Here is an 18,430-nt window from a genome sequence, read left to right on the forward strand (position 1 = left end):
CCTCTCAGGCTTCTTTGGAAAAAGGCCCTGCCCTGAGCTAGGCAGTTGTAATAAATGGATTTCCAGACATCATTTCCCTACAAGAGATTGAACTAAGCAAAATTCGAAGCATTTGAAGACAAGAACTTTTCCCCAACATTGTTGTTGGTCCACTTTTGTTGTTTTCCCAGTGGCTGGGCTCCGGGGGTGGAATGGACGACTGAGGCTGTCCTCAAAAATCATTGGCATTTAATTGGAAACATGGCAGTTTTCTTCTCATTGTTCAGCTTGTCACTAAATACATGGTCAGTGATGCGGAGCCTTGCTGGATTGCTAATGGCTGAAAACTTATTTTATCCAGATTCGTACAGATTTCGGTGTGAGACTGAGACAAACAAGAATGAATTCTGGGCTGGGCACAGTGGCTCACGCCTGTCATCCTAGCACTCTGGGAGGCCGAGGCAGGAGGATCACTCGAGGTCAGGAGTTCGAAACCAGCCTGAGCAAGAACAAGACCCCCGTCTCTACTATAAATAGAAAGAAATTAATTGGCCAACTAATATATATAGAAAAACTGAGCCGGGCATGGTGGCGCATGCCTGTAGTCCCAGCTACTCGGGAGGCTGAGGCAGGAGGATTGCTTGAGCCCAGGAGATTGAGGTTGCTGTGAGCTAGGCTGACGCCACGGCACTCACTCTAGCTTGGGCAACAGAGTGACACTCTGTCTCAAAAAAAAAAAAAAAAAATCAAGATGGAATATTTAAAATATTTAAAATACTTAAATCAAGATGGAATATTGTTTAAAGTTCACGTTCTCCTGAAAACCTGAAAAATGTTTCAGAAATAGACGATTTGCTCTTCCCTAATTACAGGTGTATGTACAGTTATTTGTTTGTTTGTTAGCGTGATTGGGTGACTAACCTCATTCCACGCCCTCAAACACCCACAATAAAATCGTTTAGAAATGCTCCCGTTTTAAATGGATTAGTTGTGACTTAAAATTTCATGCCACGTGTTGAGTTGCTTTCTGACATCAAAACCATGCTTCATCTTCCTCTTTTAGGTCTTGGGAGCTGATGAGAACAGCATGGGCGATGGCTGCTCCCAGAAGGTGGTGACGGCCAGCCTGCTCCGATTCCTGTTGCTTGTCCTGATTCCGTGCCTCTGTGCTCTTGTCGTCCTCCTGGTGATCCTGCTGTCCTTCGTTGGTGGGTGCCGCCATTACTAGCTTTGCACTGGGGTGTCGCGCGTGACCCGACACGGTTGGCATCGGTAGCAGCTCGCATGTGGAGCCACACTCGACACGGAGTGTCACCGCATTGGGGGGGAGGGGGAGGATTTTTTGTCTATTTTTCCAGTGTCTTTTCTTGTTTCCATTAGCACGAAAGGACAAGTAAAATGCAAATGCCGTCTCAACTGGTGCCACCACCTAAGCTCATCTTTTGCATCGGCAACAGTCTTGAGTAGGAAAGTCCAAGGCAAGAGTCGTTGCATCAAGCCTTTTTTGAGCTTTTTGACTCTAAAATGGTGGCGTGCATTGTTTTTCTGGGGGCTTGAGGTCAGTGTTGTGCATTCCTATATATTGTACAAAGAATGCCAAAAAAAAAAAGAGAAAAAAAAATGAAAAACCTAAAAACGCATGTGAAATTTATTAGGAAACTAGTACATGATCTTGTTGGAGAATTCAGAGATGGTCCACTAACTTCCAGGGGTAGATTAGTATTATCCACTAACTTAGAGCAATATTTAGATGGAAATTTCCATACAATCACACCTCACCCTAACAAAAAACACAAAGATTGTGTTGTTTGTTCCAACAGAAAAATCAAAGGAGGAGGAAGAGAGATGATTTATATTTGTGAAACATGTGGATGCAAACCAGGTTTTCATGTGGGTAAATGTTTCAAAAAATATCACACCATGAAAAATTATAGAGATTAAAATGACTCTATAATGTATCAATAATTTGAAATATAAAAAAAATCCAAAGAAATAAGTTTGTATGAAAAGAAACTCCAGTTTTTTATTCTACTGCCAGGCTTTGTAAAATCTGGGGTATTTAAAAAATTAAACCCTGAGTAGAATAAAGGAATCGAGAAAAAAGCAAGCGAGTGCAAAGGGTTAAAGAAAAGCGAAGTCAAAATGAAAATGATCATGATTTATAAGAATGATTTCTTTTCTTTTCTTTTCTTTTCTTTTCTTTCCTTTCCTTTCCTTTCCTTTCCTTTCCTTTCCTTTCCTTTCCTTTCCTTTCCTTTCCTTTCCTTTCCTTTCCTTTCCTTTCCTTTTCTTTTCTTTTCTTTTCTTTTCGTTTTGAGACAGAGTCTCACTCTGTTGCCCAGGCTAGAGTGCCATGGCGTCAGCCTAGCTCACAGCAACCTCAAACTACTGAGTTCAAGCGATCCTCCTGCCTCAGCCTCCCCGAGTAGCTAGGACTACAGGCATGCCCCACCATGCCCAGCTAATTTTTTCTATATATTTTTAAGTGGCAAATTAATTTCTTTCTATTTTTAGTAGAGACGGGGTCTCGCTCTTGCTCAGGCTAGTTTTGAACTCCTGACCTTGAGCGATCCTCCCGCCTCGGCCTCCCAGAGTGCTAGGATGACAGGCATGAGCCGCCATGCCCGGCCATCACCTCAATTTTAGGACATTTTCATCACCTCGAAAAGAAACCCTGTACCCTTTAGTTGCCTACCCCTTCCCATGTCCTTACTCCCACACCTAAGCAGCCACTGATTTATTTTCTGTCTCTATAAATTTCCCTATTCTGAACATTTCGTATAACCACATGTGGTATTTCATGATTGGCTTCTTTCACTTAGCATAATATTTTTAGGTTTCATCCATGTTGTAGTGTGTATTAATACTTCATTCCTTTTGACGGCTGAACCATATTCCATTTTATGGATATGCCATAGTTTGTTTAGTCATTCATCAATGGATAAACATTTGGGTTATTTCCATCTTTTGGCTATTATGACTAATCGTCCTACTATGAATATGAATGCATGAGTTTTTGTGAGGATATACATTTTCATCTCTCGCGGATATATACCAAGAGTAGAATTTTGTATCGCTTATGTAAGGGGTTAGGGAAACTACTAATTTGTAACTACTCCTAAGTGCCACTTTGTTTCTATATAGACAAACTTTAGAAAGTGGGAGTTTCCCTACACATCTTCAAAAACATTCTTTTTTGTAAATTCTGCACTAGATGATTTGGTATAGCCATTTGGATGTAATATCTGTCCAAACAAATATTCCTTATTTTATAACTGAGATGTTTGTTGCTGTAATGAGCAATAGAGCCATTTTCTATCATTGTCTAAAAACCCTCATTAAATTATGCTTACTTTTAAAAATGTTCTGTTTGGTTTGAGTTTATAACTCCATGCTCATTCAAAGTTTTGTAATTATTTCTGTGTACGTTAGGACTCCTGAGGGATTTTGAGATATCAAGCGTGAATAAATAACAGGAGCTCCAGCTTCAAAAGGGAAAGAGACCATAATGAGAGGATTATTGATTAGGAAAAGATAATAACAAGCTTTATGCTAACAAACACAAGATGTGCCATGTCTCTCATTTTGTGTTTTGGCTCCTCTCATGCATAAAATCAAGATGCTAAGAAAAGATTTCCAAAGATAAGAGAGTTGGACTTTTCAAATAATTATTTTAGCAGCAGGCAAGAGAAGATAACAGTAGCAAAGTGTTTCATTGCAAAGCTTTAAGCAGAAGCTGGAGCTACAAAGTTTTAGGTTAGTTTAGTTTCGTGTTTCTAAACTTGATAGTCTGAGACGTCCATATGGTTCCAAAGATTTGTGCTCTAAAATAAGGATCCAGGTTTTTGAAAGAAGTTGCAAGTGAAATTGAAAAATAAGAAAGTTACATTATATGTAGGTTTTTATTTCTTTAGTTAGACTCTAACGCAGATGGGTCATATGGCATGGAAGAGAGAATATATAAGTTGGCACTAACAGGTCTGAGTTTAGGGTTTCACTCTTGCATTTACTCTAGACATTTGAGTTTAGGTAAGATTACTTCACTTTCTCTGGGAGATCGAATTCTTTTCCATATCACAGCTGCTGTGGAACTCAAATGAAATAATATTTGTGAAGGTGTTTTTATAAATGATAAAGTTCATTATGAAAGTAAGGAATTGGTTTTTATTTGTTTATGAACAATGATCAGATGATCATTTTAACAAATAGTTTCATTATGGTCACCTTTTTGGCCTGTGCTTTTGATTCTATATCTAAGAAATCATCACCGATAGCATCAAAATAAATAAATAAATAAATAAATAAAATACTTAAGAGAAAGCCTAACCAAGGAGGTGAAATATTTTTCTACTGAAACTATAAGACACTGCTGAAAGAAATGAAAGCAGACACAAATAAATGGAAGGACATTTAATGTTCAACTGGAGGAATTAATATTGTTCCAATGTTCATACTACCCAAAGTGATCCAAAGATTCAATGCAATCCCTAGCTAAATCTCATTGGCATTTTTTCACAGAAAAGTGAAAAAAAAATCCTAAAATTCATATGGAAATAAAAATGACCTCAAATAACCAAAGCAGTTTTGAGCAAAAAGAACAAAGCTAGAGGCATCGTGCTTCCTGATGTCAAAGTATATTATAAACCAACAGTAATCACAGCAGCATAGTACTGGCATTAAAAGAGACATATAGACCAAAGGAACAGAATATAGAGTGCAGAAATAAACCCATGTGTATATAGGGTCATCCAATCTACAGCAAGGGTGCCAAAGAATACATAAGGGGGAAAGGATAATCTCTTCAACAAATGGCATTAAGAAAACTCGATATCCACTTGCAAAAGAGTGAAATAGGAACCTTATCTTATACCATCATACAAAAAAATCAAGTAAAACTGGATTAAAGATCAAAACACAAGATCTGAAGCCATAAAATTCCTAGAAGAAAACATAGGAGAAAAAAGCTTTTTGACATTGGTCTTGACACTGATTTCTCAGAACTCTTAAAAGGTGTTTTTGGCAGCTGTATGAATAAAAGGTTGAAGTTGGTGGGGTACAAGGAGTCCCACTAATGTATGGGATATGGTCTGAATTAATTTTTTTCAAACTATTGTTCATCTCAGCTTAATGTCACCAGTTATGGTCCAAGAACTCTCTTTAGAATGCTCCTAACTTTGTCTTTCCTAGGCTGCTGAAGAACTTGGTTTTAAACTCGGATCTTCCGTTTATCCACTCATCTACATCTAAAATAAATTTTCTCTGTTTTAACCATAAGCTTATGAGGAATGGCCTAAAATTACCTGTCTTGTTTTCTTAATACTATGAAAGGTCTATATGTGGCTTATTAATTTTTTTTAACAAAATGAAGGAGAAAGAAAATTTATGGTATTACACAGAGTATAGAGACATTCCATTTTTCTTGAACTCAAGAGAAATATTTCTTTTCAAAGATGAGTTTTCTCCTCAAAAATGCTAGATGAGCTGAAGATCATTCTTGCAAATTTCTCAGCAGCTTGGTGGCTTTTACAGGAATTGGGAATTATAAGAATCTTAACTTCCTCACTTGTAATGCTGTGTTTTGACTATCATTTTAAAATGGAAAACCTCCCAAATACTTATTTCCTCACACCAAAAATTTAAGATTCTCTATGATCTTTCGTGACCTGACTCCACATTATTCATTTCAATCTTCAAATTCTTTTCATAACTCTGGCTTTCTGGTGCAGATTCATAAACACAGTTTTGTTTTGTTTTGTTTTGTTTTTTTGAGTCAGAGTCTCACTCTGTTGCCCGGGCTAGAGTGAGTGCCATGGCTTCAGCCTAGCTCACAGCAACCTCCAACTCCTGGGCTCAAGCGATCCTCCTGCCTCAGCCTCCCGAGTAGCTGGGACTACAGGCATGTGCCACCATGCCCAGCTAATTTTTTCTATATATTTTTAGTTGTCCAATTTCTTTCTATTTTTAGTAGAGACAGGGTCTTGCTCTTGCTCAGGCTGGTTTCAAACTCCTGACCTTGAGCGATCCTCCCGCCTCGGCCTCCCAGAGTGTTATAATTACAGACGTGAGCCACTGTGCCTGGCCAACACAGTGTTCTTAAACATGAGAATATTTTTTTCAACTACTCAGGCCCGAGGTTCTGTATTATATCTAAAGCTTTTTGAAATGGCCCAAAGTCTTGTACTCAAGGTGTGGTCCATGATCAATACCTGGGAGTTTGTGTGAAAGGCAGATTCTAGAATCTTCGGCCCCACTCCAGACCCGCAGAATTTGCCGTCTAACAAGATCTCCGGGTGATTCCTATGCTTCCATCAGTCCCCTTTTCCCCTGGAATCTGATCATCCCCTTTCTCTCCTTTTCATACTAGTAGATCTGTTCTTACCAAGGCCTCAGTGTTGTTTTCAATCCAACCTGCTACCTCGGAAACCAATGTGTATTTGAACAAGACCTTAAATGCTCTCTCTGTGTGTTTGTTTATATCCATTCATGATGAAGCTGGACAAGGTGGCTCACGCCTCTAATCCTAGCACTCTGGGAGGCCAAGGTGGGAGGATCGCTCAAGGTCAGGAGTTCAAGACCAGCCTGAGCAAGAGCGAGACCCCTGTCTCTACTAAAAAAATAGAAAGAAATTAGCTGGACAACTAAAAATATATAGAAAAAATGAGCCGGGCATGGTGGCACATGCCTGTAGTCCCAGCTACTCGGGAGGCTGAGGCAGGAGGATCGCTTGAGCCCAGGAGTCTGAGGTTGCTGTGAGCTAGGCTGACGCCTCGGCACTCACTCTAGCCTGGGCAACAGAGTGGCGCTCTGACTCAAAAAAATAAAAATAAAATAAAATGCTCCCTTTGACCTCGCGGCTGTTTGCATTGCCTGCTCTTTTCTCACTTGGACTATTGCAATAGACTTTCACTTTCAAACGTCACTCTGTGGCCGGAGCGATTATTCTAATAATGCTTCACCCTATTTAAGATCCTCCAAAATTGTTCCATCAGGAGATGAATTCCAAGCCTCTAACGAGACCCATCCTTCCATCTGGCTTCCATTCCCAGCCTGCTGCATGCAGCCTTGTCTCATCTCTTGCTGCGTGGCTTTTCCATCCCTCCCCGCCTTCGCTCTATCTAAAGAATGTTCCACTCCCTCTCACCACACCCCCTCCTCCCCACAAATACTTTGCTCAAACCTAGGAAACCCCTGCATCGTCTTTTACGATTCACAGCAAGGGTACGATTCCCCTAAAAAAGCTTGTCTGACCTTCTCAAATGGATTGGTGGCGATTTCTCTATTCTCTGCCACCAGGGTGTCCCATGCACGTCCCTCTCAAAGCACTTGTGGCGTGGCTTCTATTTTTCAAACTGCATTCCTGTCTCCCTCAACCAATCGACAAGCATCTTGACGGTAAGACCCTCTTACTAAGTTTCGTGTTCTCTATAGTGTGAAGAGTTCTCTAAGTTCTCTCTTATAGAGTTCTCTCTTATAGTTCTCTAAGTGTGAAGTTCCTGGCACATAGAAAATGTGAGGTTGGACGTGTTACACATGGCTAAAGATAACAAAGATACAGAATTGACTTTAAACACCACATCACAGGAAGATAAATTATATGACTATATAATGGGTGATTAAAAAAAATTAACCTAAATACTTTGTAGTGAAAAGTGTGTGTGGGTGCACGGGTGTCTACCGTGTTTCCCTGAAAATAAGCCCTACCATAAAACAAGCCCCAGCAGGATGTCTAAGCATGTGTGCAATAGAAGCCCTACCCCGAAAATAAGCCCTGGTGATGGGCGTGGCTATGAAAATCAGCCCTAGCGATGGGCGTGGCTATGAAAATCAGCCCTAGTGATGGGCGTGGCTATGAAAATCAGCCCTAGTGATGGGCGTGGCCACGCAGCGCATGGCCCATGCACAACCCATGGGTGTCGTCGCGGAGCAGGAAAGAACACGAGCAGCCCTTCTCATCCGCCCCGTGAGAGCTCTAGTGCTCCACAGGAGAGATCGGGGCCAGTGGTTCTAAAGGAAACAGAGTCGCAAGACATTCAGGATGGGATTCGGGGTCTGGAGAGTGATGATGATGTTCCAGAAGACGACGACTTCACTCTATTGGAATCAATGGAGATGGTTGTACCATATGTACTTAAAGAAAATAACACATCCCCTGAAAATAAGCCCTAGGGTGTCTTCTGGAGGAAAAATAAACATAAGACCCTGTCTTATTTTCAGGGAAACACGGTATGTGTCATGTTCCTACTCAATTTTGGGGCCAGTTTATTAAGCCTTGTAAGCTTTAGTTTCCTTCTCTCTAAAACTCTGTAAAGAGGGGTTAATTTCATCATCTTTTTTCGGGATTCTTGGAAGGTTAACTCAGTTGATGCCTATAGTGAGGACATTTGGCAAGCTGCCTGTATTAGTTACTTACAGCTGCCATAACAAATTGCTCAAATGATCACAAACTTGGTAGCTTAAAACAACCTACATTTAGTATCTTAGTGTTATGAAGGTCAGATGTCTACAATAGGTCTCACTGGGCTAAAATTAAAATGCTCTTCCTGGATGCTCTAGGACAATCTGTTTCCTTGCATTTTCTAGGTTCTAGGGGTTTACTGCATTCCTTGGCTTGTGGCCCCTTCCATCTTCAAAACAAGCAATGTCCCATTGAGTCTTGTTCACACTTCATGACTCTGACACATACTCTGGTTTTTTTTTTTTTTTTTTTTTTTGAGACAGTCTCACTCTGTTGCCCAGGCTAGAGTGAGTGCCGTGGCATCAGCCTAGCTCACAGCAACCTCCAACTCCTGGGCTCAAGCGATCCTCCTGCCTCAGCCTCTTGAGTAGCTGGGACTACAGGCATGCGCCACCATGCCTGGATAATTTTTTCTATATATATTAGTTGGCCAATTAATTTCTTTCTATTTTTAGTAGAGACGGGGAGTATCGCTCTTGCTCAGGCTGGTCTCGAACTCCTGACCTTGAGGGATCCTCCGGCCTCGGCCTCCCACAGTGCTAGGATTACAGGCGTGAGCCACCGCGCCCGGCCTGACATATACTCTCGTTTCTCCCACTTCTGCTTATAAAGATCTTTGTGATTGTATTGAACTCACCTAAATCATCCAAGATAATTTCCCCATCTCGAGATCCTCACTTTCCACACACCTGCAAATCCCTTTAGCCACGTAAGGTGGGTAGAGTGACATGGTCACATGGTCTGGGAATTAGGGGGCATTTCTGGGGGATCATTATTCTGCTTCCCACAGTGCCTGCCCAATATCTTCATTCTAAGGGATCAGTAGAGTTTGGCTATTATTATTCAAATGATAGATTATTGCTTAAACTTTGCTAAATCGTTTTTTGTTATAGAGCCGAAACACTTTTTGAGCCATGCAACCTAACCATACAACGCGCCCTTCTATTGATAACTTAGCGTGAAAGAGCCACACGTTATCTTACTCCAAAAGGGGGTTAAGTGATTCGCTTTTGAAAATTTAGCCATTTCGTGATGCCAGGATGCACTTACAGTGAAAGGAAATTGGTATTTATTTAAAAGTACCTTTATTTAAAAGGGGCCTAAGGAAGACAATTTTACTAATATTACCATTATTGTGTATGTGATGAGGAATTTGGTCCTAATGGGGAGGTACTTTTTTATTTTCCTTCTTTTATGGCAGTTGAGAATTTGCCCAAAGTTTCAGGACTAGTAAAGTGACAGAGATTGGGATTTAAACCCAGATGGCCAGGCTGAAGAACCATGGCACTATAAAAACAGGAATGTGGAAAATCATAGGGCATTGGGAATGATGATGAAAGGTGGAAAGAAAAAAAGAAATGAAATATTTAAATAATAAAAATTTTTTAAAAATTAAAAAAAAAAGAAAAGGCTAGGGCAACATTAGAAGAATAAGTACTCTACTTTGGGCTAATAGTTCTTAGCATTTTTATAGCTCATCGTGGTGCTGGCTGAGAGTGTTTAGTCATATTGAACTGTAATTCTTGTGCTGTTAAAACAAAATGCATAGTAGACGACCAACCAAGTTGGGAGTTGGTCAATTTCTAGAGATCCTTGAAAACAAATTGTCCAGTGAGTTCAGGCTTTTAAAGATAGATCCTTTATGCTTTCCTTCCCCTTCCTTCTCTCTCTCTCCCCCTTCCCTTCCTTAAAAATATACTTTAGAAACATTAGCTACTGTACCTATCATATATTATTTTTCTATTCTGCCAAATGGCTTTGATACATAGAGTTCAAGAGCAAAGAAACTGCCCTTTTTAGAAGAAAGTCGTTACCCAAGTCAGTATTTTCTTGTTTTGTTTTGTTTTTGAGACAGAGTCTCACTCTGTTGCCCAGGCTAGAGTGAGTGCCGTGGCATCAGCCTAGCTCACAGCAACCTCCAACTCCTAGGCTTGAGCAATCCTTCTGCCTCAGCCTCCCGAGTAGCTGGGACTACAGGCATTCACCACCATGCCCAGCTAATTTTTTCTAGATATTTTTAGTTGGCCAATTAATTTCTTTCTATTTATAGTAGAGACGTGGTCTCGCTCTTGCTCAGGCTGGTTTCGAACTCCTGACCTTGAGCGATCGATCCTCCCTTCTTGGCCTCCCAGAGTGCTAGGATTACAGGCGTGAGCCATTGCGCCCGGCTGGTCGGTATTTTCTTTAAAAAAAAAAAAAAAAAGTGTTTCAAAGGACTTCTTAGGGTAAAAGATGTTATGAACAATTTTACCACTGTGATTAGGTTAAAACGATAAAGGAAAGATTATTAATAAGACTAATCATTCCAAACAAAATGTTGAGAACAACGGTCGAAATATTTCATAGGATAAGGAACTCATTTTAAGAGAATTACTCTGGGGTATAACTGTGAGCAATTGTCGTTTGCTGAAGATATGTTGATAGAACTAGACGCTGATTCATAGATTCAGCAAGATAAGTAAATCTACCTAATGGGGCTTACATATTTATTACAGCCATGTTAGTGTAAATATCAGCTTATGTGAAAAATCTCTTTATGCCCAAATAAACAAAGAAGAGAGCAACTCACAAATGGATGAAAATAAGATTATATGTAATGGATTCTTCATATAGATTCTTCTGTATGAACGAAATACATTTTACATACCAATCGAGCCTATCACAGGTTTATTTTGATCTAGGATAAATTCTAAACCATTTTGAAAATCAAAAGCAATTCAGTGAAGTCCTTCGTTTCTCCCTGCCGCATTTGATACTTATTCATAATCACAGAGACACTTTGGAGAATGTTTTACCTACACCACATGGTCATGATTTAGCTTTTACATGTTTTATTTAGAATCCTTTGGCAGATGAAACCCTTGACCTTAGCTGGAAACAGCTGCTTTTCTATTTTGATTTGGAGTTAATGTTTTCCAAGTGCCAAGCACATGTAGAGAAATTTTTTCCATAGACTGATATTAAACATTTTATTTATGTTTCTTTTATTTTTAATGACCCGTGGCACTACTTAGAAAAGCGAAAGCCAATTAGAGCATTCACTGTAAATGTTTCGAGAAAACTAAATCTCCCTTGGATATTTCCATGGATGGATCAATATCACTTTCGTTTATTTTTGTGGCATGCTTGGCTTAACAGTGCGAATGTTCTCGAAACACAGCCTGCTGTCTGTTTTGACTCCGTTAAAAACTGCGTGATCTCTTGCAAGGTTTTCAAAAGCCTTTGCCTAAAGCCAAAGTCAGGTGCTTTTCAATAATCTTAGGTTTGACTCTTTCTTTTTGTCAATGAATGGATACCTTGGGAAAGTAAGCAGCTGATAATCTTAGTCTAATGACTATTTCTTATTTCATATAAATTATGTTTTATAGCTTCTGGTCAAGGATGATGATAATTCAGTTTCTTCTTCCGTTTTGTATGTAGGGTTTTACTTGTTTTTGGTCTCTGTGAGTCTGGATGAATAGAACATATGATATATAATATAATCATATTACTATAATATAACATAGTAATAAGCCCTGTCACTTTTATTTATACGTTATGCATAGTTTGCTGAAAATTAGTGCGATCTACGTGGAAATATAAGCGTGAAGTAGCAGAGTGATCAGTGAGAAACTGAGAAACCAGGGAGGAAACACCTGCAAGATCCACCACATTTTATTAGTGGTGAGCCCCAGGTGAGGCAGAATTGCCCTAAATTCTTTGGGCCCCAGAAAAACCTAGCCGGGGGACTCCGTTTTCCAATCTTAAGCTCTTGAGGAAGCCACGTCTCATCACTGGGCCGCGTGATCTGTGGCAGAAGGGAGATTCTTTCGGTTGTCCCCACGGAAGAAGGTCACTCCGGTGGCCATCATCTTGCTCTTTGGTCACCTGGATAAAATGACATGTCCAAAATAGCTCTGGAGTTTATTAATACGTTTTCTTTTTTTTTAAAGGGAATAATTCTAGTAATGGTTTTAAAAATATATATATATTTGTGTGTGTGTGTATATTTTGTCTTTCAGGGACATTAAAAAAGACCTATTTCAAGTCAAACGGGAGTGAACCTGTGGTCACGGACGGTGAGGTCCTGCTCACAGACGCGGCCTACGGGGAGGGCACCGTGGCGTCCCCTGCACGCCCCAGCCCGCCCGTGCCAGCCTGGGCCACCGACGCCCCTCGTCCCGGGGACCAGAGTGGCGGGAAAGCAGGTAAGTCCGGGAGTGCTGGTGGCAGCGGCCTCCAGTGTCTCTCGGGTCACAGTGCCGCACTGGCCGGGAGTGCGCACTTGGCCATTGGGCAGCCCGGCCCAGCGTCCCCGTCCCTGAGCACGGACGCCCTCTGCCCCTGTCCACGCGGGGACCGAGAGAGATGGTGAGAGTGTGTCAGGCTCCTGGCGCAGACTCCAGCTGTCCTCCTGCCCCAGCCTCCGCAGTGGCCGGGACCACACGTGTGCACAGCCAGGCTGTCTCCCCTCCCCTCCCCCCTCCCCCTCCCATTCTCTCCCCTCCCCCTCCCCTCCCCTCCCCTCCCCCTCCCCTCCCCTCCCCTCCCCTCCCCCTCCCATTCTCTCCCCTCCCCTCCCCCTCCCCTTCTCTCCCCTCCCATCCCCCTCCCCTTCTCTCCCCTCCCCCTCTCCTCCCCCTTCCCTCCCCCTCCCCTCCCCTCTCCCTCCTCTCCCCTCTTCTCCCTTCTCCCCTCTCCTCCCCTCCCCTCCCCTCTCCTCCCTTCCTCTTTTGTCTTTTCTCTTCTCTCCCGTCCCCTCCCTCCTCCTTTTGTCTCTTCTCTCCCCTCCCCTCCTCCTTTTGTCTCTTCTCCTCTCCCCTCCCCTCTCCTCCCCTCCCCTCCCCTCCCCTCTCCTCCCTTCCTCTTTTGTCTTTTCTCTTCTCTCCCGTCCCCTCCCTCCTCCTTTTGTCTCTTCTCTCCCCTCCCCTTCTCCTTTTGTCTCTTCTCCTCTCCCCTCCTCCTTTTGTCTCTTCTCCTTTCCTCTCCCCTCTCCTCCTCTTCCCTCCCCTCCCCTTCCTTCTCCTTTCATCTCTTCTCTTCTCCCCTCCCCTCCTCTCCCCTCCCCTCCTCCCTTCTCCTTTTGTCTCTTCTCCTCTCCTCTCCCCTCTCCTCTTATCCCCTCCCCTCCTCTCCCCTCCTCTCCCCTCCCCTCCTCCCCTCCCCTCTTCCCTCCCCTCTCCTCCCTTCTCCTTTTGTCTCTTCTCCTCTCCCCTCCCCTCCTCTCCTCCACTCCCCTCCTCCTTTTGTCTCTTCTCCTTTCCTCTCCCCTCTCCTCCTCTTCCCTCTCCTCCCCTCTCTTCTCCTTTCATCTCTTCTCTTCTCCCCTCCCCTCCTCTCCTCTCCCCTCCTCCCTCCCCTCCCCTCTCCTCCCTTCTCCTTTCATCTCTTCTCCTCTCCTCTCCCCTCCTCTCCTCCCCTCCCCTCCCCTCCCCTTCTCCTTTTGTCTCCTCTCCTTTCCTCTCCCCTCCCCTCCCCTCCCCTCCCCTCCCCTCCCCTCCCCTCCCCTCCCCTCCCCTCCCCTCCCCTCTCCTTTTGTAGAGACAGGGGTCTGACTATTGCTAAGGGTGGTCTTGAACTCCTGACCCACGGTGGTCCTTTTACCTCAGGCTGCCAAAGGGCTGGGAATGCAGGCATGAGCCACGGCACCCGGCCTTGTTTTGAAGTTTTAAATTACTTATTTTGAGATGGTTAATGAGGAAGTGAAGTTACTTATTTAGTTGTTGGTACCTTGCTAGAGGGCAGATTCAATAACAGGATGCCAAGTGATTTAATGGGAGCTAGTGCCCCCATTTGTTTTTTTTTTTTTTTTTGAGACAGAATCTCACTTTATTGTCCGGGCTAGAGTGAGTGCCGTGGCGTCAGCCTAGCTCACAGCAACCTCACACTCCTGGGCTCAAGCGATCCTCCTGCCTCAGCCTCCCGAGTAGCTGGGACTACAGGCATGCGCCACCATGCCCGGCTAATTTTTCCTACATATTTTTAGTTGTCCAATTAATTTATTTCTATTTTTAGTAGAGACGGGGTCTTTCTCTTGCTCAGGCTGGTTTCAAACTCCTGACCTTGATCCATCCTCCTGCCTCGGCCTCCCAGAGTGCTAGGATTACAGGCATGAGCCACTGCGCCCGGCCATCCTGCAGATCTTTAGTAAAGTAACTTCCAGAATGCTTGGTGGGACCATATTTGTGCGGAAAATATTGAGGAGCTTCAGCTCTGATCCAATCAGTGCTCATAAAAAATACCCAGAGCCCAGTCGCTGTCAAAACTTCCTCTGCAATCGTCTTGCCTCTTGTCTCCTACTTCCTAAAACAAGGTTATGTGATTGAAAATTATACAAAGCTCACCCGTCCACGGTCATTTTCTTGTTTGTTCCTCTCTTGTTCAAGAAAACCCACAAACATCTTTAGTTCTGAGACAGGAAGGGAAGGATTAAGTTGACTTTTAACTATCACGGTATGCATTTGCTGGTGTTTGAGGAAAAGCAGGTTTATTCTGTTTCTCCAGCCCCCCAAAAAGACTGGATTCCATTGTTTTGCAGAGCACCGTTAGGTATTAACTGTTTCTCATGCATAGTGTTCGCCAGCAATTTGCACGGATGTGTGTCCGTTATCTGTCAGTTATCTGGTTTGTACTGCAAACCAGCATCATGCCATGTTAAATTTATTTCCCTCCTGAGTTTAATTTTGAGGGTTTTTTTTTTTTTTTGGTAATGTCTTAAGCACTTCATTATTCCTAAGGACAGTGTTTTCTATCAGAGGTGCAGAAATAATTTAAACTCAGACTCAGTCCTGTTCATGTGGTTGCAGTTACAGCAGTTGTCATTTGCTTCTAGGAAGAGGATCTGCCTGCATTTTGAAGCTTTCATTGTTTGTTAAGATTCAGGCCAGGCGTGGTGGCTCACGCCTGTCATCCTAGCACTCTGGGAGGCAGAGGAGGGCACATTGCTCAAGGTTGGGAGTTCGAAACCAGCCTGAGCAAGAGCGAGACCCCGTCTCTACTTAAAATAGAAAGAAATTAATTGACCAACTAAAATATATATATACAAAAAAATTAGCTGGGCATGGTGGCACATGCCTATAGTCCCAGCTACTCGGGAGGCTGAGGCAGGAGGATTGCTTGAGCCCAGGAGATTGAGGTTGCTGTGAGCTAGGCTGACGCCATGGCACTCACTCTAGCCTGGGCAACAGAGTGAGACTCTGTCTCTCAAAAAAAAGATTCAAATAGAGTTGACAAACACTTCACCCGAAGGGTAAAGAAATATATATGGCAGCTCTTGCTCAGATCGGAAGTTCAGTAGACGTCTGTTTGACTCATTTTCTCTCCCTGTGGCTGAGATGTTGCTCAAGAAGATGAGCAAACTTTGACATGTGGAGGAAATTCAGGTGAAATTAGAATGGTTAGTTAAGTGGAGGAAGGCCAAAGCCTTTGAATACATGTCATTCCCTGTCGTTAATGTTCTTGACAGTTAGCATTGAGCTTTACTGCCAGACCACATAGATTCTCTGTATACTGTCTACGTTAACGGAAATTATTTATTGCCAGGGAATTTGATGGTTTTTCATAGATTTCAGTAATAGTGCCAGCCTAGGATCATAGACCTTCAACAATTTTCAAGGCATGTTGGATTATTTTCTTTGTGATCCTTACAATTAACTGAGGAGATAAACAGACAGTTAATGTCACACACCGGTTTTCAAGGTATTTGATGACCTCATGAAATCGAGGCTCAGAGAACTTGAGTTGACACATGCGATGTCACTTAGTCACTAGTAACTGGCAGACATGAAATTGGGATTTAGATCTTAGAACTCAAGAAAAAAAAAAATTGGTGCTCTTTTTTTTCGTGCTTCTTCATTTCATTCTAGTGCTTTCTTTGCAGTAGTAGGAGCATCTCTGAACAAATTTTAGGCTCCCGGAGAACACAAAGAGCAGACTTTTATTTTTTACTGCTGTACAGCCTGTGCTCAATCAAATATTAGTTGAACGAATCAATAAATGAACTGCAGTCAGTTCAAATGTTTGGTATCTGATTTATGACTTTTGTCAGTGATACTTGATCACACCTTTGCCGCTCGCTACTCATTTAACCAATCTAAAGTATCATTTAATGTGTTGTATCTGTATTAGCAGCTAGCAGAGCATTTACTTTTATCTTCCCTGTTAGGCTTGCTCGGGGTGGGAACCCAGAAAGTAAGTATTTATAGGACAGAATGCGTGGACCTAACACGTGCATTATTATTATTTTTATTTTTAATAATGATAATAATTATTATTTTCTTTTATTATTATTTTCTTTTAGTATTTTTAATAATAATTTTCTTTTATTAGTAGTATTTTCTTTTATTATTTTTAATAATTATTATTTTCTTTTATTATTATTATTTTCTTTTATTATTTTTATTTTTAATAATAATTATTATTTTCTTTTATTATTTTTATTTTTAATAATAATAATTATTTTTTCTTTTATTATTATTTTCTTTTATTGTTTTTATTATTTTTAATAATTATTATTTTCTTTTATTATTTTTATTATTTTTAATAAATATTATTTTTTCTTTTATTATCATTATTTTCTTTTATTGTTTTTATTATTTTTAATAATTATTATTTTCTTTTATTATTTTTAATAAATATTATTTTTTCTTTTATTATCATTTTCTTTTATTGTTTTTATTATTTTTAATAATTATTATTTTCTTTTATTATTATTTTTAATAGTAAATATTTTTATTATTATTATTTTTTATTATTATTTGTTATGTTATTTTCTAATTATTATTATTATTTTATTATTATTTTCTAATAATGATGTTAGTGTAAATTCCTGGCATGTGCAGAACCTAAGTAAGTCCACTTCAGTCCTAAAATACAGTGGCCAGACACTCTGAGCTACCCACACATCCTGGGTAGGAACCCGAAGGACAAACTCCTGGCAAAGGGCACCAAGTAATAGCCTTTCCCTGGGACATCCGCTCCTGGAAGTCCTTCATGTCACACCAGCACACAGAACACGGCAGTCTGCAAAGTTTCAACCGTGATACCCCCATGTCACACTGCGTGGCACAGATGGGCTTTGTGAGCGTGAAGCCTTATGTGCCATCTGTCAGCTCTGGAGTTTCATCAGCTGCATTCGAAAACCAGTTGCAACGTGCAAAAGGAACAAAAGGCCCGCAGCGACCAGCCATGCTGTTTCAGCAAGGGAGTTTCCCACGCTGCAGTCTCTACCTGGGTTGTTTTTGTTTTTGTTTTTGTTTTTTTTACCCCTTTCTCCTTACACATTTTATAATTGTTTAAACATATGTTGAACCTTAAGGAGAGGGAAAGACTTTTGCTCAGCCAAGACCCTTTGGGTTAAAGATGACACGGCACATCATAGAATAACCTAGAAACTCTGATCAGGAGCTAAAGAGACAACAGAGTGATGTGCTGAAAGCTTAAAGTGTTCTGTTCTCTCATCACCTCTTTGATAACCGGATCCTAAATCTTCTATTTCAGATGAAAAGGCATTATCCCTCTCATTCACTTTTTAAAAAACAGCTGCTTTTTTTTTTTTTTGAGATATAATCCACATACCATAAAATTCTCCCTTTTCATGTGTACAGTTCAACAGTCTTAAAATACATTCACAGAGCTGTGCAACCATCACTGCTATCTAATTTTAGAATATTTTCATCACTGCAAAAAGAAATGTAATATCCCCTTCTCTCTATTTCCCCTTTATCTCAGCTCCTGGCCAAACTAGTCTGTTTTCTGTCTCTATGGGTTTCTGAACCTTTCCCACAAAGGGCTTCATGCAATCTGTGGTCCTTTCTGTGTAGTGTCTTTCACTTTGCACAATGTTTTTTTAGGATGCATCCATATCATAGCATGTGTTGATATTTCATTTCATTGTGTTGATCTATCATGTCTTCTTTTTTTTTTTCTGAGACAGAGTCTCACTCTGTTGCCCAGGCTAGAGTGCTGTGGCGTCAGCCTCACTCACAGCAACCTCCTGCCTCAGCCTCCTGAGTAGCT

The 18,430-nt window shown here is 41.4% G+C and overlaps 1 protein-coding gene across 1 annotated transcript in view; it reads left to right on the forward strand.

Moving 5' to 3' along the window:
* Window positions 1–18,430, forward strand: part of CORIN (corin, serine peptidase) — a 196,483-nt gene that overhangs the window by 19,558 nt on the left and 158,495 nt on the right. The window contains exons 2-3 of the mRNA XM_075997867.1: window positions 1,043–1,187; window positions 12,436–12,621. Of these exons, the coding sequence (XP_075853982.1) occupies window positions 1,043–1,187; window positions 12,436–12,621 (331 nt within the window). The remainder of the gene's footprint in view (window positions 1–1,042; window positions 1,188–12,435; window positions 12,622–18,430) is intronic.

The sequence above is a fragment of the Microcebus murinus genome, chromosome 26, assembly GCF_040939455.1.
Source record: "Microcebus murinus isolate Inina chromosome 26, M.murinus_Inina_mat1.0, whole genome shotgun sequence".
NCBI classification, from domain to species: domain Eukaryota; kingdom Metazoa; phylum Chordata; class Mammalia; order Primates; family Cheirogaleidae; genus Microcebus; species Microcebus murinus.